This window comes from Ambystoma mexicanum, chromosome 12, assembly GCF_040938575.1.
Source record: "Ambystoma mexicanum isolate Mex_15411 chromosome 12, UKY_AmexF1_1, whole genome shotgun sequence".
Lineage (NCBI taxonomy): Eukaryota > Metazoa > Chordata > Amphibia > Caudata > Ambystomatidae > Ambystoma > Ambystoma mexicanum.
The window spans coordinates 491253273-491280093 of NC_090936.1; the positions used below are offsets into that span (position 1 = coordinate 491253273).

A 26821-nucleotide genomic window follows, 5' to 3' on the forward strand; every position below is an offset into this window, starting at 1 on the left:
TACAAAGATATTCTCTGGTACATCTTTTCATATTACTATTTATACTATGGAGGGTTTAGTAACTTGGGGTGCTGGGAGTAAAACAGTGACCTGCTCTGTTGGTTACTAGAATGAAAGGCAGTTTAGAATTCTGAAAAGAATACCAAACTACCTCACCTCCAGCCTCAACCAATCAATGCTGCTGAACAGAGCCTCCATCTTGCCCTGGGGAGACAAAGACTTCCTGAAAGAAAACGAAGAATCTTGCATACTTAAGACATTCCCAAGTCATCACCACCCGGAACTAGACTCACCCTCAGTTCCAAGTCCAAACCTTAAACAGCCCACCACTCTTAAACCTCCAGGAATAATGTTTTAGACGTGAATAGTAGTGTGGAACCCTGAGGGTTTACTTTGGGACCGTTAAACCCTGACTGTGTAGTGTGGAACCCTGAAAGTATCTTTCTATACCTCTTCTCATTCTCTCTGCTTCTCTTCTCAATTTCTCTTGGTGGCACTTCACCCCCCTTGTGTTCAATCTCGTGTTCGTACTTTCACGCTTCCAGCTCCTCCTTACTCCCTTTGTTCCATTTCTGTCTATTCAATATTTCGTAGGTCACTGAAGTCTCACCTCCTGCGACATGCTTGATTGATTGTTTTTCTGTATTCTTTGCCTACTCATTTTATTGTACTGTTCCCTGCTCTCGGTACAGCGCCTTGGCTTAAGGCGCTTTATAAAACATAAATAAATACAAACAAAATACAAAAACAAATCCAAGAAAGAGCACATAGAAAACAAGTGATAAAAACAATAAAACTAATAAGAAAGCTTAACTTCCACCTATTAGACATGAGTTTTACGGACTATATGTATTTCATGGTATGATTTTGCTTTCCTTACTTATAATGGCATATGTACCTTATCCTTGCACTACAAACCAGTTTGCACCTTTAGATCTCGCCTTCACAGTCTTACTTTCAATTTAATGAAATACCTTACAACCAATGGTCAGGTCCCTTTCTATGTATACCTCTTTGATCTCATCTGGCGGAAGCTGCTCCACATTCTGTAACTTGCTGACACTTTGGCGGTGGCTGTCATAGAAACTCAGGAAGTCGCTGGTACTTTGCTTTAGAAGATAGACGACAATGCCCAGACTAGGTAGCCTCCAGGATGGCACCATGGTTGCTTGAGAGTCTAGAAGAAAATACCAATGCAGCATCAGTTTAGCAATAATTCCCCACACTGAAGGTTGTTTCATACCTTACCCTCTCTTTCCCCAGACTACTTGCTAGTGTACAATCCTTATATATTCTAATACTCGAGATTTCAAAACTAATCTCCAAATGTTAATTTTAATTTCCTTTCAACAGGCCAACGCCATCTTAAACCGATTGAGCCAGTGTGAGAGTCATTTATCCTCAATGGGTGCCGTTTCACTATTGAGATCATCTGCCCCTTTTGATCATTCCACATTCTTGCTTCATCCATTCTGGCCACCCCGTTCATCACTTTGTGAGAAGTCGCATACTAGAACAAATAAACATGCATATATGTACCCACATCATGTGTGTGTAAATAAATACTCAATGTATGACGTGCACAAACAGAATGAACATTGTTTTATTCCTGGACCCCCAAAGCAGCCCTCAATCCTAGTATGAAGGGTTAACACACTGGGGAATTTGGTTCTATGCACCAAACAGCAGAGGTCTTTAGGATATGTAACCTTTCCCATTCTGCAACTTCTCACTAGAAGGAAGACAGGAATGAGCAGTGGAAGCAAATTATCAGCAACACAACAGGCACTCATTTCTCCCACTGTATTAGGCTTATGTCACAACTCTATTGTGAGTCTATGAACACATGTAATGCCCATCTGGAAACAACATTTTGGCAGAGGAGTTAAATGATTCATGTAAAGAAAGCGAATAATGAAAATACACGAAACCGTACATGAGGCAAAAAGTAAAGACTACATTCTAGAGATAATGTAGAGGAGTCTCAAATGGAACAACTTAAAACCACATTGTCAAGAGGGAACAATTGTCGATACAAAAAACATGTAAGATTGTATGAGAAAGTATTGGTACATAATGTTGGCATTGAAAAAATGAATTGTGCCCTCTTGTGGTGCAAAATGTAGCAAATATGGTCACCAGTGGAAGCACCTTTTAGAGCCACCCTCTTCTTAACATGAAAAAAGTTCCCAAAAAATAAATAAAAATGTTCTAAACTCCGATTACAGACAGTTGAATATTTAACAGCATTTGGCTCAATGCTGGATCACATCCTTGAGGGTCTAAGATTATTTTATCTTCGTTCACAAACAATATTTTAAGCAACTTCCACATTTGCAATATGTGAGTGGAATTGGAATTCGTTTCTCTATACTCAACGGTATGGGTGAAGATTGACTCTTGCGTTTCTCCACCACCACCAGCATCGATTGTGAACTACCACAAGGATCCTGTTCACCCCCACTTTTGTTTAACATATACGTTAAAAAAAACATACTATCTGCTGCTTGCAGAGGGAGCCCTATTCCACAACTACATGGATGATACACATACCATATTTGTTCCTAAGGAAGGGGTCCCCAGAGGAAAATCGACAAAATAAAAGCCATTTGACAAAATTAGGAGTTGTATGTAGACAGTTCGTTTAGTGTTAATCTGTTTAAGATTGAAATCTTATGGCTAGTCACCAAGTTCTATTTAGCCAAAATGGAATCCCCCTATAATCAAATGTCCATCCCAACCTCATACATTCTAATATTTTGCTAGATTAGGAACACAGGAGTTGCTGTTAACTCTACATAAACTATGCATCAACAAGCATGAGCGGTAGATAAATCATCTAATTACTACTTGAAGCTGCTTCACCAAAGTAGAGCCTTTTAATTTCAGGACAACTGCAGCACTGCTTGTGTTAGTGGGCACAAAAAAATGAATAATTGGAATGTCCTGTTTCTCGACTGGTGACAAAACTTTCAAGGGTCCCAAGCATGTTCTGAATGCAGCAGAATAGAGACGCCAGAAATAGCCCTCTTTGAGCCCATATTACCCATGCACCGAGAGAATTGCACTGGCTTCCGGTGCATGCCAGAGTACATTTTAAAGCAATGTTTCTAGTACATAAAGCCCTGTATGGACAAATCACCAGATCATTTCAACAACACATTTTAATTATATTTTTTCCACCTGCCTCCTTCAATCTGAGACTAAATGTCCTAGTCATCACTTCTTACAAACATCTGCGAGCGAATGGACAGTCCTTTAAGTTATCTAATGCTTTGAGGCCTGGGAAATTTAACATCCGATGTCGTTTAGGCACATAATTAATAGGCTTCTGTTTAAACTTTAAGTTTGACCTCTTTTTCTGGCTATGCTCGATAGCCCTCAGTTGCCAGTTCAGTTGCCCTATAAATAACCCTTGGATAGACTGCACTTTTGTGTACTGAACTGAAACTGTTATAATTATTCTTTGAGAAAAGACAGTTACAATTTTTCACCAACAGTATGAATTGGTAATTGAGATTTCTAAACTGACTTGCCCTTCTGGAAGAAACCTAAACCAGACTTTTCTTGCTTCAGTGGCTGCCCTTCTTTGTATTGTACTTGGGTTAGGCAGATTTTTCCCAAGACCTATGTTTAGGTCAAAGAAAGAACAACCCACAACTCGGCACCTATACTACAAGGCTTCTCCTTCAGTTACTTGCTCTCCCTAGGGATAAACATGAGCAAGCATTCTAGGCTTACATTCTCAGGAGACCAGTAGGATGGTAAAAAGGTAAATTGTAAAGCACAATAGCATACACATCAAGGAAAGGGCTACATAATAGATTAAAACTATATATTTTATATAGACATTTGTAGGGATGAAAATGCAGTGTGGAAAAAGCAAGATACATTTTAGAGTTCAGTGCAGATTTGTTCACAGAAGCCATTCAAGGATTCACTTCTAGTCCCAATTGAGCCCAATTTTATGCAACCGTACAAACCCAACAGGGAAGCTATGCTGTTTTAGGAAAGTAGAGCGGTCAATGTTTACAGAGTCCACACAACTGACTATTAGAAACGGCCTTGCGATGAATGCTAAGCAACGAGCCAAAGCAGAATCCTACTGTTATATAGAAAAGGAGAGATTAACCTTCAAGGGACAATACAAGTCACAGTTCAACGAAAGGGATGCATGGTACCTTGCGAAGACCATTGCACAGGCAGGGAGGGTGACCCAAGAGCTCTGCATGCCATTGCTGGACTAGAGAGACAAACTTGATGCTGGAGTATGGTACAGCTAGCTCAATAGGCAAAGATGCAGTCCGAGTGGCCAAGTGATGCACGCATTGCTCCAGCAGTTGTAGAAATGCAAAATCAATTCCCCAGAGTGCCAGAAGGTGAAGTCTGTTTCTTTTAGCAGGTGTTGGTTGCATACACTACCCACAGCCAGAGGTGTAGATGGCCAGTGGTCAAGCCACAGGATGAGATGTGCAGGGCCTCGGCAGGTGAGCTTTTTAGGGTACAAGCAGAGTCCTGGAGGCGAGTAATCCAGCAAGTCTAACTTGAACAGGTGAAAGGAGGGCTAGTTAAGCGCCCTCTGGTAGCTAAAGCAGAAAGCAGCAGCACTTCACCTTTAGTTGCACAGCTCAGGACAGATACAACAGAAGAGCCCTCCTTCACCCTACTCAAGGGTACTACCCAATTTGCTCCAATAATTTTGTCCATATGGACAATTTGGCCGAATTCGGCCACTAGTAACAAGTCGAAGCCCATTATACCAAACATGAGGAGCAGGGTTGCAGGGGTGCCCCCTGCGCCCCATGTTCGGTATAATGGGCTTTGGTGGTTGCAGGGGTGTCCCCCGCTTCCAGGACATTGGTAGTGGGGGAGGAGGGGACTCAAAAAAAAAAGGGGGAAAAAAAGAAAAGGGGTCCCTGCGGCGTCAGCTCTGACCCGCGTTGGAGGGACGGAACCGACGCTGCAGGGGTATAGCAGGAGCGCTGATGAAAAAGGCAAGTAGGGGTGGGGGGAATGGTATAGGGCTGCTGATGGGACAAGGATTTGGGTGGTTTGCCCGAAGGTCAAATAGATGTGCTGCAAAATCATCTACGGTCAATTCCGCCGCAAATTATTGACTTCGGTCAAACACCACAGATCTGAGCTGCGGGTAACAAGCATTTGTTCCCTGAACAAAAGGTCCAATGGCTGCAGCACTGTCTAGCCATTAAGAAAAAACACACACAAGACTCTGTAAGCCAATGGCAGGCACAAACAGCAGAGAAAGGCGACTTGCTTGGGGGAAAGACTACAGGGCACAATTGAGTCCAGTCCTGGGGACTCCCACAGAGCATAACAGAGCAGGTTGCATCTTCAGTGAGCACGTACACTGGAACTCCTGGAGGGGAAAAATAAGTTGGCAAAGACTGTTCAAGACTATTAAAAATGACTTATCATATCATAAGACAAAGTCTAGTACTTTGGATTCAATGACATGCCGCATTCAACTCGCAGCTAATGACACCATAAATGCTATGATGGAAATGGTCAAATGATGTTTTTCCTTACCTTGTCGGGACCCATCTCTGGTGGAGCTCTCCGACAAGCTGGGAGTAAAAAGACAGATGGAGTGCTGAGAGGTTGAAGCACTCTGTAGCATAAGTGCCTGGCAGTACTCCATTACATTGGAACAGATCTACAAACGTAACAGCAGATCATGAAATTAAAAGATTTTCTTCAGAAACGTGGGAGTCCAGCTTGCAGTATATTTCCTGATCATACAAGCAAGATCCCAGGCACATCGCAAACTCAGACAGTTTGTTCCCCAACAAATGCAGAATGATCATCCAGCCTCCCAGCAACCCTCACAGCCGCCCCCCCTTCTTCACCTGTTGCATAGCCAGCTCAATCTCGTCCTTCTGGCTCACTCGGTCAGCTTGGGGGCTCTCATCCTGCACTTTAAACTGGTGTAGACGGTCTGAGCCACCAAATCGGCTCAGCAGTCCCAAGCACTGACGCTGTGAAGGAAAGTAGAGTACAGATAGGTTAGTCTGGGGCAGGGACAAGTCATAATTTACTAGATTTATGGTTACTTCCAAATGAAATGGAAGTCCTGCTGACGAGAAAAGCATTACCGTAGGCATCAGAAAAACCCCTTTAAGGGACAGTCCAACAAAAAAGCACTGGTGTGTGCTCCACACTCAGGATAAAACATGAGCCTTTACCACAACAAAAATGACATCAAACATGTAAATAACCTTCCTAACGAAGCATCCTTGTCTTGCTTTCATCCAAGAAGCCATCTACGTCTCGGACTATCGATTCAGCACTCAGTTTAGAAAGTGTTAAGGAGGTTTTTCCACACTCCCTGAGGTGTGAAGTCCAGTTGATTAATACAGTAGTGTATGCACAGGGTGTCCACCAAGCTAACCCAAAACACACTCCGATAACCTGGAAGAGCAGTCTGGTTCTCTCTTAGGAGGGGAGCGGGATGTAACAAGTCAACTCATCACACACAAGCACACAATACAATACACAACACAATTTGGATCAACAAACACTTTACATCTTCACCTCTCCCTTTTCTAACTGGCCCTACCTACCTCTTCTAGATCATTGACAAAGAACGCAAAAGTATTTGTCCACTGAAAGAAAGTGCCTTTCTGCATGCCAGAAAAGGTAATGGCATATTGCAATTATAATGTTCCCGGCTCACATATAGTATATGTGACCCCGGGGTACAAGTTCTGTTAAATCCAAGCAAGCCTTATTAACAGAAAGATCTTTCAAGTTAACCCAGGATAAAACACCCTCCTTACTCCCAAAGGTATAATGTAAAAAGATCTAGAATAAGTGCCTTAATTCAAAGGTCTTCCTCTGTAACAACCAATTCATACAGTCCCTCTTTTAATGATTTTAAGCAAAATAAAACTACCCTTAAAATTGTTAAAAGAAACAACTTTGCTGAAGGGGACTACAAGTCCCATAATCCCATGAGTACAGGGAGGAGGAAGAGGGCTGAAGAAGCATGCTGTAGCAGAAGTCAGACAATTAAGCCTAACAGCCCACAGCTGAAAAAACCTTGGCGGCATAAAAGGCTGCCTCGGGTGCAGGGAATTGGAAGGAGCTGTAACTGGAATGCAAGCTGTGGCAGAAGGAAGAAGGCACAAGGCTGGCAAACCAAGCAGAAGTGGGAGAACACGAGGGACGCCAGAACATGGAGACGGCAGATTTCACCCGCTTGTTCTGAGAGTGTCCTATTCCCCAAACTCTCAAGTGCAGAGGCTGTGCAGCAGAAGGTGTGCAGGAGAGCTGTCTTTCACCATGTAAACCTGATTTCTGTGGTTGTAAAGAAGCAAACATGCTGGAGAACGAGGTGAGGTGCAGGTGTCAAGCCGTGGGTCTCAGGAGCGACCGGGCAGCATGAACGTGTGGCCGGACTGGAGACAACTTCACAGAGGAAGGGTGTGGGTCCCTAAGAAGCCAGAAGTTGTGGAAGCAGTGTGATCCGCCGAGCAAGAGTGAGGCATAGAGTTCTAATACCTTGCGCAAGCATTGCTGGCAACAGCATCTAGTTCCCTATTCACGTATGGTTTAAAGCAAGTAGAAGTTGATCGCTGAAGCTGCAATACCGGAACAATGGAAACCTAGCACTCGCATATAATGAAAGTCCTTTTACTCGCATGAAAAGCAAATGCTTTTAAACCCATTATTCAACCCTGAAAAGCCTTAATGTCTGAAGGAGTGGTCGCGAGTCACTAATTTGAAAGAGTGAAAGTTGTAAAGACCATTATTGAAAAACAAACTTTTATTAGACAACTGTTGAAACCTGTGACTTGTAAAAACTAAATCAAAGAGTGGTTGTGTGTGCCTAATTGTGATTCCAAAAGCAAGACTGAACTCTGTTCTTTACTTTAACACAGCATATCTTTCATATACAAGTTAACCACTGGTAACAGTTCCTTCTTTGCTTGATGAAAATATTCTCCTACCTAGTTCCACAAAGAAAATAACTGCACCAATGGGGATTCCTGGATGACTTACTTCCAGGAAAGAAAGGAGTAAAGTTGAAGACCAAAGTACCACTTATGTTTATATCAACTATCTGCTTTCAACTTCTGCTGCATCTTTTGTACAGTTTATCAGGATGCTTCTGCTTAAGGTTTGCATTCTCTTCAGCAACCCCTTTCTACTATTCGTGCTGTGCGAGCAGGCTCCCTTGCCCCACAGTAGACTTCTGTTTCTACTACTTTAAATTGATACAGTTCTGACAAGAAAGGTTGATGAGCACAGTTCTATACTGCTGCTACTACTACAAATTCCAATGTTAGGAAATGTACTGCTTCTACTGTAACTTCAACAAGAAGTCTTCAACGTCTACAGGTTGGCAACGCACTCTTCTCTCTTGTATGTAAGAAAGGGCAGCCTTTTTGCCTTTCCGCCGGTCTTGCAGCTACAACAAAATCAGCCTCTAGCTTCCAGACTATTTGTCCTCCATTCAAACAGTCTCAGCTAAGCATATTTAAAACAACTTTTTTTTTTTTAACAAGCATTGCACTCCCTTCCCCAGCTTCATATGCACCTTTTCTCCAATGGTTACCCCAAAGCTGCTGTGTCACTGTTGTAACTTTGGGTATCCTTGTCACCTTAATGTTGGAGGACTCGCAAGTAACAACTTCAACAACTCCAGAATAATGGTGTATAATTCTTAAATGAGCAGGATTCATTTTAACAAAGTTCGCTCCATGGGCTTGGGTAATGGTTGTTCTTTTGTTCAGATTCTGCCACTGCTACGACTTCCACTACTAGTGTTTGATATGTTACAAGATTTGGTTTTCTTAATGGAAATTAAACTAGGCACGCGCAAATTCGTTTCAGTCTTGAATTGCCACTTCAAAGGATGCACGTACCCAACTTTCGGTCAGCTTTAAGCCTCCAAGGTGTCGGTGAACACTGCTGCATGCGCAGCCTCTTTAAACTACGCTTGTAACATTTTGGGAAAGTCAGTTCTGCTTCAATAACTTAACTGGCAGCATTCTCCTCGTTAATAGGAGCCACACGACCGCTAAGCAACAATTAATTTTAATAATGGGGAAAAGATATGCTTTCACTACACACAGGTGCTTCAGCTTGTCAACAAAAGCGTGCGTTACAGTTCCCTTATTAGAAAGACTTCCCTCTACTGCAAACAACTTCTACATGTGCAAGTGCGAAAAAAAGTTACCGGCAAGGCATTTCTGAAAAATATACACTTTTAATAAACCACACATTTATTTCTAAAAGATCTTATGTCATAACATAACACATACTAAACAGTGTATGTATAAAAAAACGTAATGGACAACTAAGACCCAAGACCCAACCCACTCCTAAACTGGCTATGTTGCCCACTACCTGTTGCTGGGTACATCGCGTTTAAGAGAAAGGAACACAAGTGGAACCCAAGACATCAAAAAGACATCAAGGTAGTCCTGATCAGGACCCCATATGCCTACACAGAACACAGTGACAGGAATTCCTAACATTTGAAACCTAGTAATATGTACGCTGCCACTGAAAACCATTTTACATCAGGAATTATGTTTGACTAGTGAGAAAATTCATGTACACGGGCCACAATACAGGTTTTCATTAACACAGAATGACCACTACATAGCCTAAGGCAACAGCTCCCTCTAACAATGACAACAGGCAAAGCTATGCAAATTGGACCACTGTTTATTGCGAGAAACCTGGAGGCATTCCCCCATGAAGACCCAGAGAATCCTCTATTCAGGTGGCCAGGGGGGGGGCATCGCTTTTGGATCCCAACCTTGGGGCTGGACAAGCAAGGGAGAATCACCTGGGTAGGGGAGTCCAAGGTTGTGGCCATGGGAAAAACCCAGGGGAGACGCGGTATCCCAAAAGGACAAGAGGTGAAGAGCCAGAAGTCCCTGAAGCCTTCATGGTATATAGTAGTCACAATGTTGCGGATCTAAGAGGGAGGTGAGGCTATCGCCCCAGAACAAAGGCTGAGAATAAGGTAGGTCAGAAGAAACAAAGGTCTAGCCTTGACCTTAAAACCTACTCAACTCCTCCAATTTAAAATCATAGGGTGTGCTATCAAAACTAGAACCTTCATAACAAAAAACCTGGGGCTGAAACTGACTTTAAAAAGTGAGAATCACCCCATTCACAGAAGATCAAGGCCAGGGGATTCCCTTTTGTCCTTTCCACCACCCTATGTTTATTTGACCTACAGACAGTATTTTCAATCTCATCCCATCTCTCCCTCCCCATTTCCAACAAGTACTGGGACAAGAAAGAGGTGACCGAGAGTAATAAAGATTACCCATAGGAACAACATTGGAAAGCAGGAAGAGGCTTATTACATTTCACCACTAAGCTGTCCCACTAAGAGCCAGGCAAGGTCAGGCATTTCCACCTTAACCATGCATGCCTGACGGCACTTTACTCAGGGTATAAAAAGGTGTGGTTCTGTCAAAGGAGATGAGCGAGCTGGGGTTGCAGGTTGGAACGTAGAAGCCAGAGGCTGCAGCAAGAGAAGCCTAGAAGTTCCCGAGGAGAGCGTGACGCCAAGACACTGAACCAGTGTGTCAGAGGGGTTGCAGCGTGATGAGGGAGCCGTGTCTCCAGGTACCCTGAGTGAGGAATGCTGCAAGCTGCCGACTGTGTCCAGGCCAGTGTTCGTTTCCCTGGGACGTGTGCTGGAGCGGGAGCAAAAGTGATGACAGATGCAAGCAGCATGTTAATCGGAAAGCAGAAAGAAAGTGCGGAAAACCAGAGAAACAGTGTGCTGGTGGAGCGAAGACAGAGAAAGACAGAAAGAGTGCATTTAAAGGGAGCAGAAAGCAAAGAGAGGATGCGAGCGGCCCAAAAGCAGGAAATAGGGCATAGCGACCCAAAAAAGTGTGCAAAGCAAAGACAAGGTGCAAGCAACTCGAAAGCTGGAAAGAGGGTGTCGGCCTCCCACTGGGGTTCGACAGTGGGGGCCCAGATCCACAGCAATTTCAGTCCTGCTTGGGCGTCTGCATCCTGGCCTGCGGGCAATGACGATGCTGACCTTCACTACCATAGGCCGGTGAGCGGCCTGTGTAGGCTTCCAGGGCTGTGGAACCAGAGGGTTGATGATGGGGGGTGTTATGCGCCTTGGAGGATCTGCGGGCTTCCCCCTTGAGGATGCTCCAATGTCCCCAACGAGCATGGCATCTCCGTATCAGTCTTCAGTGTCTGGAGGACTCCTCCACATTCTTGCCAAATATATTGTCCCCATCAAAGGGCATGTCCACCACCTTGGATTGGACGTCCTCCCTGAAGTTAGTGGCCTTCAGCCAGCCTTGACGTCGTAGGGACATCCTGTGGCCCATCTGGCGGAACCCAGTATCCACTATGTCCAGAGCCACCGTGATCCGAGGCCTCAACCTTTTTGTCTTGCGGCAGAAAGTCCAAAATGGGCCTGAGCTTAAACCATAGCTCTCCGTCGTAGTGGACTAAGATGACCAGGGCATTAGCGGCCTTGATAGTGGAGGCTGCAGTGTAAATGATGCACTTCCCAACTGCCTTCAAGCTTCTTTCCAGCCTGGTTAAGAGGCACCATGGTCGCAGATGAAGGGTTCGACAAGCACTTCCTGGTGGCAGCAGACACCACAGAGTCCGCAGAAGACTGTGACCTCAAGCACCTGGGCGGCGAGTTCAGAACCCTATGCTTCTTCTCCAGACTGTCTCTCTTTGGGGGTGCGGTACTTGGTATCTTCATCCAGGCCAAACCCTCCTCATCCAGTGGAGGAATCGACTTGACAGCCTTCAGTCTGGACTCACCGGCTCTGGAAGAGAAAAACACTTTTTCTTAGTCTCCTCCGGTACCAAATTGAAGAGAGCGCAGGGCATGGAGTTAAAGTAAGCAACCTCATCCGGTGGCAAAGCTATGGCAGGCTCGTCAGCACCCAGTGGCTACCCTTTCATAAGTGAAAGGATCAATATCTTTGGCTCTACACCAGAAGCAAAACATGTTCCAACGGCAGCGGTATCAAGCATTTGTTGCTAACCTTCTAGCCAAAGCCAAAAACGCCTCCATAATGTTTTCTGGGAGATCCCAGTCTTTGTATCTCAACCTTTCAGAAACTGTCAGGTCCAAACTTGAATCTTCCTGCAGGAGTGATGCTGGGCCCACCAGAGCCCCTAAGTCTGCCTGCCCAACAGTCCTTCAACTGATAAAACTACCAAGCTGGCAAACCCAAGGGGAAAGGGGAATAGAGGAGAAAATAACAACAGACAGATCTTCACTGGCTGGCGCTGTAGTTCTCTGGTGCTGGAAATACACCTCAGTGTCTGTGAGATCTAGGAGACAAATATATATGTGTATATTAATAATCAATCCATTCTAGCTAAGTTTACTAAAATGTTACCACTCTCCTTGTAGTACCTGTAGCCTATCCTATGCTTTATTGCTGATAGGCTTATTCAGTAGTAGCTGAGCTGAAGTCTGGAAATCAGAACTCAATGTTTCCTTCTTCTACTGTGATAATATTTTTCATAAATGAACTTCTTAAAATACTTATTCTCGTATTTATTGCATATGGAAAGTGTTACTTGAATTAGAGTCTTTATGAACTTGCAATAAATTACGATGTCAAAAAAATGTAACCTCCTTAAAAGATCGGCATTGCTGTAAAGAGTTCCACTAGCCGTTTATTTCCTGAAAAACGAATGTCAGCCGACACGACGCTTCTCTACTAAATTGTCCTTAGAAACGATGCCTTTGAAACTAAAAAAAAAAAATGTCATGACGCTTATCATGCTCAATATTATAGTCCTGCAAACGAGCACTTCCTGAAACGACGTCACGACGCTTACACGCGCTTAAGACGTTCGTAAGGTTCCTTCTTCTAAACTCAGAGCCGCGCGTAGCGTAATACTCAAACCGAAAAAGTAACGCTCCCGAAAGAACTACGAGCGAGAAAAAACAAACATGCGAGTAAACACGAAGAGTTACGCGCGCCTGGTTAGTAAATATTAAACGCGCAGTTGTTCAGAGAAATACACTTTCAGAAGCAGAATGGAAGCGTTACAATAAAAGTTCAAAATAGTAACACTGAATCTTATTTTCCTCAAAAAACAATAAATATTAGCATTTGATTTCCACACAGTCTTTTTCAAAGTAATTCGAACTGAAAATCCTTGACATTAGACTTTGTAGAATTAATAAACTTAGCTTGCTTCATCTGTATGACTTCTTCAGCTTCTTGGATAAACTTCACTTCAGCTTAGAATTAGTAGTAATTGGATATTCTAAAATCTTCTTGAAAAACTATAATTAAATATACTTAAATATATTCTTTGCTAGAGCTAACTAAACTGCGACCTGTCTCAAAGGATACTAAAATGAAAGGCAGTTGGAAACTCGGAGCAACATTCCAAATTACCTCATAACTATTTAAACCAATCTGTGCTGCAGAAAAAACTCTCCATCTTGCTTTGGGTATTCAAGTGATTCCTGAATGTACATTAAGGAATATTTATACTAGTTCAATTGTCAATCCAAACATAACCCAAACATCACACCTCTAAGTAATCTACATTCAAAAGGTTTTCTGATGCTAATGATGAATTCTTAAGTAATATAAACGTGTAAGTCTATTTAATTTACCTTGGAATTGTAATGGTATGTCGTTTAAGGTTATGAACCCTTGAAACTCTAGAAATGTACCATGGAATCCTGACAGAAACCAAGCGTGAAGGATTAGAGTCTTGACATCCAGATGGAGAAGACGGCCCCCTCTTGCGAAAGCAGGTCTGCTCTCTGAGGAAGTGCGAATTGGAGGGCAGATGGACATGTCTAGAGGTTCCGGGTAACACGTCCTCCTGGCCCAATCCGGAGCAATCAGAATCATGGCTTTCCCGAACTTCCTTCACCTCCTGATGACATGAGAAGAACAAGTTACTCTCTTACCTGGTAACGTTCTTTCGATGGGATGGTCCGACGACGTATTCCATATCTATGACAGTAATCACCACAGCTGTGCTGCTTCAGAAAATCTTTGGCATCTGCGTCGATGACGTCGATACGCTGTCCTCGAGGGCCTCCGTCGAGCCGATGTCACCAGATGTTATAAGTAGGCCGCATGACGCCCGTAGCCTCAGTTGTAGTTTTTTCCCCAGAACGTGTGGCACCAGACCACTGCCAGTATGACCACAGAAAGCCTTGCGGAAACGTAAGCTGCAACCGCACAGGAAATTCTGTAGCGGGGTAGGTAGGGAGGGAGCGATAAGGAATACGTGGTCGGACCATCCCATCGAAAGAACGTTACCAGGTAAGAGAGTAACTTGTTCTTCGAGGGTATTGGGTCCTCCGACATATTCCAGATATGACTGTTAGGCAGAATCCTGTGTAGTGCCCTTAGGGACCACTACACACAATTAAGACTACAGGTGGCAATACAAGTTTACCTTTGGTACAAGCCTGTACTACTAAGTTATAGTGGTAGCAGAGCAGCCAGGCTTAACTCAAGAGTATATGAGCAGTAGCAGAGATTACACAAAGGGACCACAATTACTTTGACTCAAGCAAACACTGACTCAAGGATTCAGGTAAAAAATATAAGTACATTTATTTTTACACCATCAGTTATAAACACAGGCAACATTTAGGCTAGGCAGGCAGTATCGAGAAACACTCAGTAACAGGAGTTCAAAAGTCAAAGGGTTGGAGCCAGGTTTAGGTGACACCGGAGACCTGTGCCGAAGATCACACCGTTAGACAGTTCACGATTCAGTGCAACCAAAAGTACTTGGATATTGTCAAATGTTCGGAAGCAAAAGTTAGAAGGAAGAGGGGAGCCAAGGACGAGCCTTGAAGATGAAGAAAAGGGATTCACCCAGTTTCCTCGAGTAGGACAGTACCTTATTCCAACAAAGCAGCTGGTGCCCTGGCAGTTGTTCCTGTTGGTTTACCGCAGACCCACGATTCCTGGAGCTTCGTTGTGAAGGAGGACGTCTGAAGGGGGTCTGCACCACGCAGGGATGAAGCCGGTAGCAACGAAAAGGAGTGCAACTTAAAAACAGGAGAGGCTCAGCAGGTGGCTATCCGGACCACTACAGCAGTGCGCAGCGATTTCGACCACGGCAGAGATCTATCCCCACCAGGCACAAGGGAAGAAGACTCCGGACTGGATCTCCGCTTAGTCGTTGAAGGGAAGATAGCTCAGGACTGCAGCAGGGCTTCACCGGGACAGGGTAGTTGCAGCAGCCGTCGTTCTCTCCGCTTCTCCTCGGTTCCTTGTAGTTCCAGAGGCGACTGACTTCTATCCCAAGAGACCTGCCTTTTATGCGCAAAACCCCCATTCACACAGGCTGGCTGTCAATCACGCAGCAGGGGGGGTTGTCCAGCCGGGACAACCACCTCAGCCAATCATGGCAAAGTGCGACTTGGGTTTCCTAGGATACCCTGTGCAGGGGGTGACTACACCTCTTCCCCACATTCAGTCTACCTAGACACCCAGGCGCCAAGAGGAGGGTCTTTCTGCAGAAGCACGCGAAGGCGAACCTAGTTTGCCACGCAAAGTAAAACACAAGAAGGACTTTAACAAAAAGAAATGGCGAATAAACCCAACCGGAGCCAAAAGAAAGACGATTTGGTCAAGCGGGTTTATGTTTGAGGCTAATATAATAGCCAAGAACAGTACCACGTTTATCTAATATAATCGCGGTAGAAAAGTTAGGGTAGATACCACTGCCAACAGCCAAGTCTAAATGTTAAAAGAGCAAAACAATGCTGAGGGAGGTACAGACCGAAAAGTGGTACAGATTAGCCCTTTCCAGTACTCCATGTAAGATGGGGTGTACTGGGTCTGTGGTAAAAATGACTATCTAAAGTAAATGGCAACTGGGGGACAGTAGTCGGCCCCAGTGAAATGGAGTCAGAGGAAAGTCTTAAAGACAACCCTGGGTTACTACTCTAAAGGTGCTGTGTAACCCGTAGAAGAACAGGGGCACCTGGAGTGGTGTGCTCCAGTGCCCAAGATCACACAATGAGTAAGAACACATACCCCAAAACACATGTAAGAGTGGAAAAAGGATGTACACTCTTACCAGGTGGAAAAAATAAACTCCAGAAATTCAGCAAAACTGCTGGGGGACTCACTAGGTGAGGGAAATTAGCCCTAGAAGGAGAATGACAGACTCCCAAAGCAGTACCAACGTATGGAGGAGGGAAAAAGAATGTAGTATATAGAAATTTAGAATGCCCAATCAAATTGCAGAGTAAAGGACCGCCTTGCCAAAGGCCAGATCCTGCCCATGGATAGAATCTAAGGAGTAGTGTCGTACAAAAGTATGGACCGAAGCCCAGGTGGCTGCTTCACAGATGTTCTGAATAGGAACACCCTTCTGCACGGCAGTAGAGGCAGCCATACCCCGAGTAGAATGGGCCCGTAAGCCAAACGAAGGGTCCTTACCCACCAAGCGGTAACATTCAGAAATTGCCAAGATAATCCATCCAGACAAAGTCTGCCTAGTAACAGCTGGTCCCAAACACCTTCCAGCATAACCTATAAAGAGCTGATCATCCACTCTGACCTGGGACATACGGGAAATGTAGAAACTTAAAGCTCTCCTAGGATCCAACCTATGGAGCCTCTCCTCTTCATTATCAGGATGTGGAGGAGGATAAAATGCCAGAAGAATGACCTTCTGCCTTAAATGAAATTCCGACAACACTTTCGGAAGAAAGGAAGGACGAATTCTAAAGACAACCCTGTCCTTATGAAACACAGTGAAGGGTGGATTAACTGAAAGTGTCTGCAACTCACTCACTCTGCGAGCGGAAGTGACTGCAACTAAAAATACAGTTTTAAGGGTTAACAGCCTCAAAGGACAAGAAGGTAAAGGCTCAAATGGAGCACCCATTAGGAATTTTAGAACAAGGTTCAAATCCGAACCAGGCACCTGGAAATGTGACGGCGGAAACACATTAGTGAGCCCTTTGAGAAACTGAGAAATTAAAGGAATTTTGAAATAAGAACACTCCTCAGACGAGCGCTTAAATATGGACAGCGCCGCCAGGTAAACTTTAATGGTACCCACTTGTAGGCCCATGTGGGCTAATGAAAGCAAAAAAGACAGAACCACAGGAATGTCACATGAAAAAGGATCCACATTCTTAACCCTGCACCAGTCGCAGAACTTTCTCTGACGGCAACGGTACAGGGACTTGGTTGCAGGCTGTCTGGCCAATAGCAACATCTCCATCACATCTTCAGCGAGGTCCCAATCCTTATACCTCAACCTTTCAGAAGCCAAGCGTGAAGGTTGAGGGATCTGACCTCTGGATGGAGAACCTGACCCCCCCCCTCCCATGAGAGCAGATCATCTCGGTAGGGAAGACGACGTGGAGGGCAGATGAAGTCGTGAAGGTCTGGGTACCACGTTCTCCGGGGCCCATACCGGAGCAATGAGGATCATCCGGGAACCGAACCTCCGCAGCACTTGCGGGATGACGGGGACTGGGGGAAACGCGTACAGCAGTGGGAAGGACCACTCCACCACAAACGCGTCTCCTAAGGCTCCTCTTGGAGGGAATTCCCGCGAGCAGAACCTTTTGCACTTCCGGTTGACACTGGAGGCGAAGAGATCCACTTGAGGGGTCTCCCAAAGGGCAAAGATCTCCAAGAGAATCTCCTGAGCCAACTCCCACTCGTGAGAGAACGCGCTCTGCCTGCTCAGAGCGTCCGTCTCGTTTTCGTCTCTGGCCAGATGAACTGCCGAGATCGAAATTTCCTGCTGGATGGCCCTGAACCAGAGCTGCATCGTCTCCCTGCACAGAGGAAGTGACCGATTGATATAGAGTCTGGACCAACGACCGCCGACTGTCAACTCGTTGGCATGAGCTCCCCATCCCATGAGGGATACGTCCGTCACGATCGTCAAATCCGGCCAGGGCAGCCAAAATGGACCCCCCCTCATCAGATTGCCTTCGACGGCCCACCACAGAAGGTCCTGGGCGACCGAGGGCGGCACCTGAACAGGGTCCGACATCCTGCCGGAGGACTGTGACCACTGCATCTTGAGAGCCCATTGCAGAGATCTCATCCGCAACCTGGCCTCTGGCACCAGAAGAATGCAGGATGCCATGAGGCCGAGCAACCTCAATAACTCGAACGCTGGGAGACTCTGGGCATGTTGAAACTTGTGCACCATCTGCTGAATGTGATGAGCCCTCACCTGGGGAGGGACACACTGCCCCAGGGATGTGTCGAGCACTGCTCCGATGTAGTGGAGCCGCTGAGTTGGCGTCAAGTGGGACTTCTTTAAGTTGAGGGAGAAGCCCAGCTTGTGAAGGGAGTGGCAGGTGACGGACAGATGATCCAGGACTTGCTCGGGAGAGCGTGCCCTGATCAAACAATCGTCCAGGTAGGGGTAGACGTGAATCCCCCCTTTCCTGAGATATGCTGCCACCACCACCATGAACTTGGTGAAGACCATTGGGGCAGAGGTCAATCCGAACGGCAGGACCCGAAACTGAAAGTGCGAGTCGCCAACCGCAAACCTCAGGTACTTCTTGTGCTTGGGATGGATCGGCACATGAAAGTAAGCGTCCTTGAGGTCGAGAAACACCAACCTGTCCTGAAGGGCCTGGAGGACTTGAGAAAGAGTAACCATCATGAACTTGTCATTCCTGAGGCGCTTGTTCAAACCGCGCAATTCCACGATGGGTCTCAATCGCCCGTCTTTCTTCGAAATCAAAAAATAAGGGGAATACCATCCCTTGTTCATCTCCGCTACAGGCACCAGTTCTATGGCGCCTTTCTCCAGCAGGGATTGTATTTCCTGCGCAAGGAGCGGATCCGGTCTCTTCAAGGAGAGATTCCCTGGTGGATTGTTGTGAGGCCTCTGCCGGAAAGGAAGACAGTAGCCGTGGGCTATGATCTCCAGAACTCATACATCGGAAGTAATGGCATGCCACTCTACAAGATGCTGCGCCAGCCTTCCCCCAACCGGCGAACCATGGGACATGGCCTCATGACTGAGCTGAAGCGGCTGCGGCAGTGCCTGAGGGCAAAGAAGAAACTGCCCGAGATGCTTTGGCACCTCGAGTATCCTGTTTTCCACCTCTGGTACTCCTACGGTGGCCCCTTTGACTTGCAGCTCCTCTCGATTTACCAAAGGATGAGAAATATCGAAAGGAACCTCCCCTCCATTGCTGTCCCATAAAACAAAAAGGAAGAGGTTGGCGAACTGCAGCACTCAACGACTTTGCTGCAGCTTTGGAGGTCTGCAACCTCTCAAGGCTCTCGTCAGCCTTGCTACCAAAAAGATGTTCACCATCAAAGGGCATTTTGAGGAGCCGCGCTTGCACATCAGGAGCAAACCCCGACTTCCGCAAGCACGCAAACCTGCGTATTACAGGGCTCGCCGCCATGGACCGGCTGACACAATCTGCCATGTCCAGACCCAAGTGAACGGACTCACACATGGAATCCTTGACATCCTGCACAATAGCAAGAAAACCATCCCATTCCTCCCCTTCGGGAATACGTTCAGCCGCTAACGAAATACAGTTCCACAGAGTGTGTGTGAAAAGTGACAAGGCACACACCGAGTTGGCTGCCTGTAAAGTCATACCCCCTGAAGAAAACACTTTCTTCGCCCAGCCATCAAAACGCTTGTCGTCCTTATCAGGAGGGATGGTAGGGTACGACGCCTGCTTTGCCGGGGCCATAGCCGTCTGCACCACCAAACTCTCCGGAGTGGGGTGAATGGTCAAGTAGCAGGGATCGCTACTGGCTGGGCAGTATTTTCGTGGCAAAGACTTGCTCACTGCCGGGAGACTCTCCAGAGCAGTCCAAGCCGCTGCCACCCTTCTTTGCAAGGCCATATGGAATGGCAGCACCGGGTCAGTTGGTGGACCTTGGTCGAGGATATCCCTCAGGACATCCTGCAGGAAATCCACTGGTGGCGCAGACCACACCAAGTATTCCGTTACCCTCGACATAAGCCGCCAGTACGGGGACTCGGCATGGGTGCCAGACTCAGGCCTACAGAACTCAACCTCCGGAGAGGTGTCTAGACCACTTGCGTCGTCCAACGACTGACGCATGTCTTCAATCTGGCTATGACCAGACAAAATCTCGCCAGGTACCTCATCAGGAACCATACCTCCCTCAGATCCTTCATCCACCTCAGAAATATAAACCAGAGGCTGGAATGAGGGCACAGAAAAAGGGACAAAGACATTTTTAGCCTTGGCCAGAGCCTTTCTAGGGGGTTCCACCATGCCACAGGGTACCTCCGACAAAGTAGCCTCGAAAGGCGTTGAGGGTGTCGATGGAATCAGCGTCGAGCGTGGTGCTGACGGCTTCGACACAGTCCGAGGGCAGAGCCCCGAGCGTGTCAGACAGCCTGGGCGCCGATGGCATCGACGACTTCCTCCGAGGCGGAGCCTCGAGAGATTCCCTCGACAACCTCAGCGCCGAAGGCGTCGATGGCTTCTTCGAAGACCTCACAGGCTCCGACGGTCTCGAGGGCGTCGAGGACCGAGACCTGGAACAGGCATGTCTAGAGCGACCATCCTTGTCCGACCGGGACCTCGAAGGTGCCCAGTGATCGAGACGACTGCTCGAGCCCGAAGGTGTGCGAGTGGTGTCTCTAGCACGATCACGGCCGGCGTCTTTCGATGGCACGGACGGAACGGAGCCCTGCAACTGAAAAATTGCCATCATCTCCTGCCGAAAAGAATCCCATTCCGTAGGAGTGGAACGCTTGTTGGGACAAACAACCCGCCGACGGGCAGAGTATTCGGACGAGGAAGGCGACCGGTGACTGGGCTTCCGTGAGTGCCTCGAAGAGGCAGAGGAATGGCGGGACCGACTCCTGGATCGAGACCCCCCCCGGACTTACGCTGACGATTCGGAGAGTCGCCCCTCGAATCGTCAGTCGAAAGCCCAGTGGACCTCGACTGCTGGGGCTTGGTCACCTTACCTACAGAAAGCTTTTTCTTACGCTCCCGCAAGGCCTTCGATGTAAGCGACTGACAGTCTACACAGTGATGCGTGTCTTGGTCCTCACCGAGGCACCAGAGGCAGGCGTCGTGCGAGTACGTTAACGAAATCTTGGACCGGCAGTCCCGACACTTCTCAAAACCTGGCCGCGGGGTGGAAGACGACGAAGACATCATGGAAATCTTCACAACTAACAGGTTCGAAGAACCGAGAGAACAGAACTTAGAATAACCGAGGTGCGCCAAGACGCCAAGATCTCTGAAGCGAACACGTTCACGGAAAAAACGGAACTGAGGCTACGGGCATCGTGCGTCCTACTTTTAACATCCGGTGATGTCGGCTCGACGGAGGCCCTCGAGGACAGTGTATTGACGTCAGCGACGCAGGACATTTTCCGAAGCAACAGAGCTGTGGTGATTACTGTCGTAGATATGGAATACGCCGGGGGGGCATGGCCTGCAGTCGATGGCGTGCAGAGGCTGATCTGCCGAGCTCCGGCCGAGACACCGTTTCCTGATCCTTTTTCACCGGCATAAGTGAAGCACCAGCCCGCGGAAAAGAACGCAGTGGTGGGATAAGCGTTTCCTGTCAAGACTTGCTTGAGGGTTCGGGTTATCGGACCCCCCTGGATGGTAGCAGCGGCCCCAGAAAGCACTCCCTCCCCCGGCACGCTCGCATCCAAGATGGCACGTTGCGCAGCATAGCGGAGCCCCCGTGCGGAGTACCTCCACCAGCATGCTTTGGGGATTCGGCAGCGGAGAGGAGCGGGGAAGAGGCATCGCATAGGGGAGTGGCCCCCCCTTGCGACACTCGACTGGAGTCGGCACCAGACTTGCGAGCTCCCGCCCCACTCCCCCTTCACTGTGCGAGGACCGCTCCGGCTGGTCCTACGCGCCGGCACTGAACACAACACGCGGGCGCCGCCGCATCCGCGGGTGGCCCGCTGAGCGAGAACACAGTCTCCGGAGCCCCACTCGACTGCTACACGGCGTGTATCCCGCGGACGGGGGTGCACGGGAGCAGACATGGCGATACTACCACCCTCTGGCTCCTAGGAGCCACACCGGATTGCTGCGCAGCCACCCTTTTGGAAGCAGGGAGAAAGGAAGAGCAGTTGCAGAGACACTTCAAGCCTCTGGTTCATCCAACGGTCCGGAGCCTGGACGAGAAGGCAGAGGCGCCACGAATGCTCCAATGACAGAAGCCTAAAAGGTAAGGTGTGTGTGACCACAGAACACCCACGAGTGGGACCCCTGTTACCGCCGCCCTCCTGCATTTGCCTCCTTGGCTTGACTAACTTGGGTACCTAATTGGACCCTTACAACAAGGGGCGACAAATCCCACCCCCCAGACACAATCTACTGCTGAGCCACAAGGGCTCCATTACCAGTAAGCCCGAAGCCGAGGGGCAAAATATCGGCGCCTGGCTGGGGCCTAGGGGACCACACAACACTAGTGAGTAGCACTCCTGATCAATCCCAACTATTGGCAACAAACTCTTTGGGCACAGTTACCCCGGGATCCTCATTTCAGGCCCCACATAAGCAAGTGGCCTCAACCTTCACCCCCAACGGCAACCTAGTTCCTGAGCCCCAGGGCAACTGCTACTGCTATCCCAATATGGCCGCCAAGAATAAAGCTAAAGCTGCCACCATGGACTCCTTTGTTTCCACCAAGGCAAAGACCCCACCCAAGCCAGAACAAGCCCCTCCGAAATCACCTGGCCAAATGAGGGGGAAGCCACCGATAACCACTCTCAAATATTGGACGCCATTGCCTCATTGATAATCCACATAGACTCCAAGATCGATGAGTTTAAAATAGACATACAATTCCTTCGCCAGGACGCTCGCAACTTAGCTGAGAGGGTGACGACCATTGAAAATTCAACAGAGGAAACGTCCGGGGCCACCGCAGACCTACAGCCCGAAGTCTCAGACTTGAAGAGGAAAGTTGCTTTCCTAGAAGAGAGGGCGGAGGAGGCCGAAGGCCGGGCTAGACGGGGCAACATCAGGATCCTGGGAATCCCAGAGAGAAGCGAAGGTTCGAACACCACATCCTACGTCGAAACCTTGCTGCTACAGAAGATTGGGGCCGGAAAGCTGACACAGGGATTCGCGGTCGAAAGGGCCCACAGGTCCCTCCAGAAACGCCCTCCCCCCGGCTCGCATCCACAACCAATAATAGCTAAGATACTGAACTTTCAAGATAGAGAAACTATTTTAAGACATTCCAGGGAAGAAGGTCCTATTGAACGGGGGGACTCTAAGATCACCATATACCCAGACTACACTCAGAAAGTGCAGAGAGAGGAATTCATTCGTCCCGATAAAAGCAAGGCTTTGTCATTTGAACCTCAAATACAGGTTGCTCTACCCGTCGCACCTAAGAGTCATTCATAATGGGCGAGCGATATTCCTTGACAACCCAGAGGCAGCCAACATGTGGCTAGAAGATAACAACCTTGCTGATGGCAAGGACGCCCCACGGAAGGAAGACTAAACCCTTAACACCTTTCATACCACCGACACGTAGCCATAAAGAGCACAGGAAAAGCAAACAGCCGGACCCTAGAAGGTAATCCAATCAACAGTTTGCCATATGGTAACGGCCCTCGTTCGGTCCCGCCGCCTGGCACCAGCCCTACCCCCAGCGAAAAACCCAATCGGGCCAGTTTACCGCCCGACCCAACTCGCGCCTGATTCCCAGATGGATTTAGACGGCTCGAGAGCGCCTGAGCACCGCGACAGAGTTGTAGTCGCTGGGCGCACTAGTTTGAGTTATGCTATTAGTTCCGATAGTTACACAGGCTTTGTTTCACTAATGCTGAAGAAATACGAGATGGATGCAGGATATGACCCAAGAGTTTGTGAACCAGTAGTTTCCCGCCTGCAGCCCGCTAACCGCGGATTGACGTTGCACCAAGCCCAAGGGATGGAACCACATGCCAAATTCGGAATACTGATCCAAAGGCATCACAACTCACCGTGATGACGTGGAACGTGAGGGGAATGGGCTCGTACCTCAGAAGGAATTGCATACAATCTTACCTCAGGAGGAAGAAAGTCTCGATCGCACTGTTAAAGGAGACCCATCTTACGGAGGACGCCATGTCCAAACTAGCAGACAGATGGGAAGGGACTGTGAGAGGGTCCCCATATTCCAAATATGCGAGAGGTGTGCTAATATGGGTAAACCCGAACAGGCCCTTCCAGTTACAGGGGTGTGAATTCGACAAGGAAGGAAGATACGTAGCACTGCGGGGCACCATAGAACAGACCCCGATTTGCCTGGCTAACTCATACTTTCCACAGCATGGAATACCGTCACACCTCAGTGCAATGAGCGCAAAGCTGGCACACCACCGAGGTCGAACCTTCATATGGGGTGGAGATTTCAATTGCGTCATGGACAACTATGGACAGATCAATACCTCCTCCGCAACCAAGCAACCCCGCAACTCGCACCCTGACGGAAACACTTGACCAACTCAACCTGGTGGATATCTGGAGGGTACATCACCCAGCTGACAGGATCTACTCACATTATTCAGCCACACATAGCATCCACACAAGAATTGATTACTTGTTCATCGACAAGGAACAGGTCCCGTTGGCAACAGCCAGAGAGTACTTGGGGAGATCTATCTCCGACCACTCTCCGCTGATCATGCAATGGCAACTAAAGGGACCCAAACCCTCCATCCCCATGTGGAGGATGCCCACCGCGGCACTAGATGACCCTGAGTTCAGAGAGGACCTCGCTGAGAGATTAGAGGAATACATCGAAATCAACAAGGGCTCTGTGTCCACCTGGAGCACATTGTGGGAAGCCATGAAGGTGGTGACCAGAGGAGAGATCATATCGAGAGCTGGCGGCACCCGCAGACAATTAAAGTTGACACTTGAGGCTCAAGAATCAGAGATCACACGTCTGGAGTCTACCTCTGACATCTCCCCAGAGATCGAAAGGAAGCTGAAAGAAGCCCGCGAAAAGTGTCAGTCATCTTGGGACAGATTGGAGAAATTTCGACTTTGCAACATGCACCACTAGATCCTACAAAGAGTCAGACAAACCGGGTATATTGCTGGCCTGGCCGTGCAAGCGAAAATAGCCCAAACATCTCCCAACGGAGATAAAGGACGAAGCAGGAGTATCCCACAAGACGCAATTGGGGATCAAGGAAACGTTTGCTAAATTCTATTCCAAATTGCACGCCCATGAAGACCAGATACCTACCGCAGAATTAAAAGACACCCTAGAGGAGATAGGCCTCCCCCAAATATCCAGTGAGCAAAGAGACGAACTGGAGTTGGAGATCACTGCCGAAGATATGAGAGGGGCCATCAGGTCGCCCGCCACAAACAAGGCCCCCGGAAGCGACGGCCTTCCGCCTGAGTTTTATAAAACATACAAATCTATTCTCACCCCAATCCTGCATAAAGTTTATCAGGAGGCCTACGGAAATGGGGTCTTGCCCAACACCATGAAAGAGACTATAATCATCCCCATGCTCAAGCCGCACAAATCACCCACTGATTGTGACTCCTATCGACCCTTGGCCATGCTAAATTACGACAGCAAGATTCTCACCTCCATACTGGCCAGCAGACTTGCTAGAGTGGTGGGGTCCATAATTCACGAAGACCAGAACGGATTCGTCCCAGGTCGCAATATCACAGCTAACCTGAGAAGGCTTCAACACATCATGGCTGAAACCTACGAGAGTGAGGAAGACCTAGCGGTATTGTCGCTTGATGCTATTAAGGCCTTCGACTCCATCTACTGGGAGTGGCTGGTGGAGGTTTTGAGGAGTTTTGGTTTTGGAACGGGCTTCATTAGATGGATCAAGGTACTCTACAATTCTCCAAGGGCTAGAGTTAAAACAAGCAGAATAGTATCAGAATCCTGGGAAATACAGAGGGGCACGAGACAGGGGTGCCCACTCTCGCCCATGCTGTATATACTAGGCCTGGAGCCAATTGCCATATACTTTCGGCAACAGTTCTTCGACGCTGGCATCAAGGTTGGCAATGTCTATAATATAATATCATTATATGCGGACGATGTCCTTCTATACTTGAAGAATCCCGAGGCCAATGCACCAACAGTACTGGGGGTACTTGATAACTATGCGAAATACTCTGGGATACAGTTTAGCAGACACAAATCCTCCGCATTTCCCCTGGCCGGACTGCGAGGCATGGCAGCGAAGGACCTCCCACCTATAGGGATAAAGTGGCAACTCGACAAGTTCCGATACTTAGGAATCAATGTGAGCCACACTCCGCAGCTCACTCACGAGCACAACACTGAAGTTGCAATCACCGGCCTTCGCCGATCTATAAAATTCTGGTCCAAACTCCCACTGGCAATGGTAGGAAGAGCAGCGATTGGCAAGATGATAATTCTCCCCCGGTTCCTGTATTTCTTTGTGAACATTTGCCACCACGTTCGGCCGCCCTTCTTCAAGAAACTAGAGGCAATCATCTAGGACTTTTTGTGGGGTCCCCATAGGCACAAACTAACATTGGCCACGTTATCTCTGCCACATAAAGAGGGAGGAATAAAACTTCCAGATCTCCAGATGTACTATCTAGCTGCCCAGCTCAGTCACATAACAAAGTAGCTATCAGACGAACCTTCGGCCGAAGCGGGGCTACTGAGGCAGTCTCCTAGCAACATAATTCCCAAGGAAACCCTATGGCACCCTTTCCGGCAATCTTCGGAAACCCCTCTGGTCGTTGAGCTTGGCAGGCAGATATGGGCCAGGAGCTGCTACATAAGGCAGGTGAAATATCCGTACTCTCCAGATAATCCTATATTGGTGGGTTTGTGCAAAACGGAGG

General features: G+C 47.7%; 1 protein-coding gene across 1 annotated transcript in view; it reads right to left on the minus strand.

Annotated features, from left to right (window-relative positions):
- Positions 1 to 26821, minus strand: part of NUP205 (nucleoporin 205) — a 1887652-nt gene that overhangs the window by 129463 nt on the left and 1731368 nt on the right. Inside the window, exons 37-39 of the mRNA XM_069628771.1 lie at positions 5868 to 5996; positions 5548 to 5674; positions 1011 to 1177 (exon numbers count right to left, since the gene is read on the minus strand). Coding sequence (XP_069484872.1) covers positions 1011 to 1177; positions 5548 to 5674; positions 5868 to 5996 — 423 coding nt within the window. The remainder of the gene's footprint in view (positions 1 to 1010; positions 1178 to 5547; positions 5675 to 5867; positions 5997 to 26821) is intronic.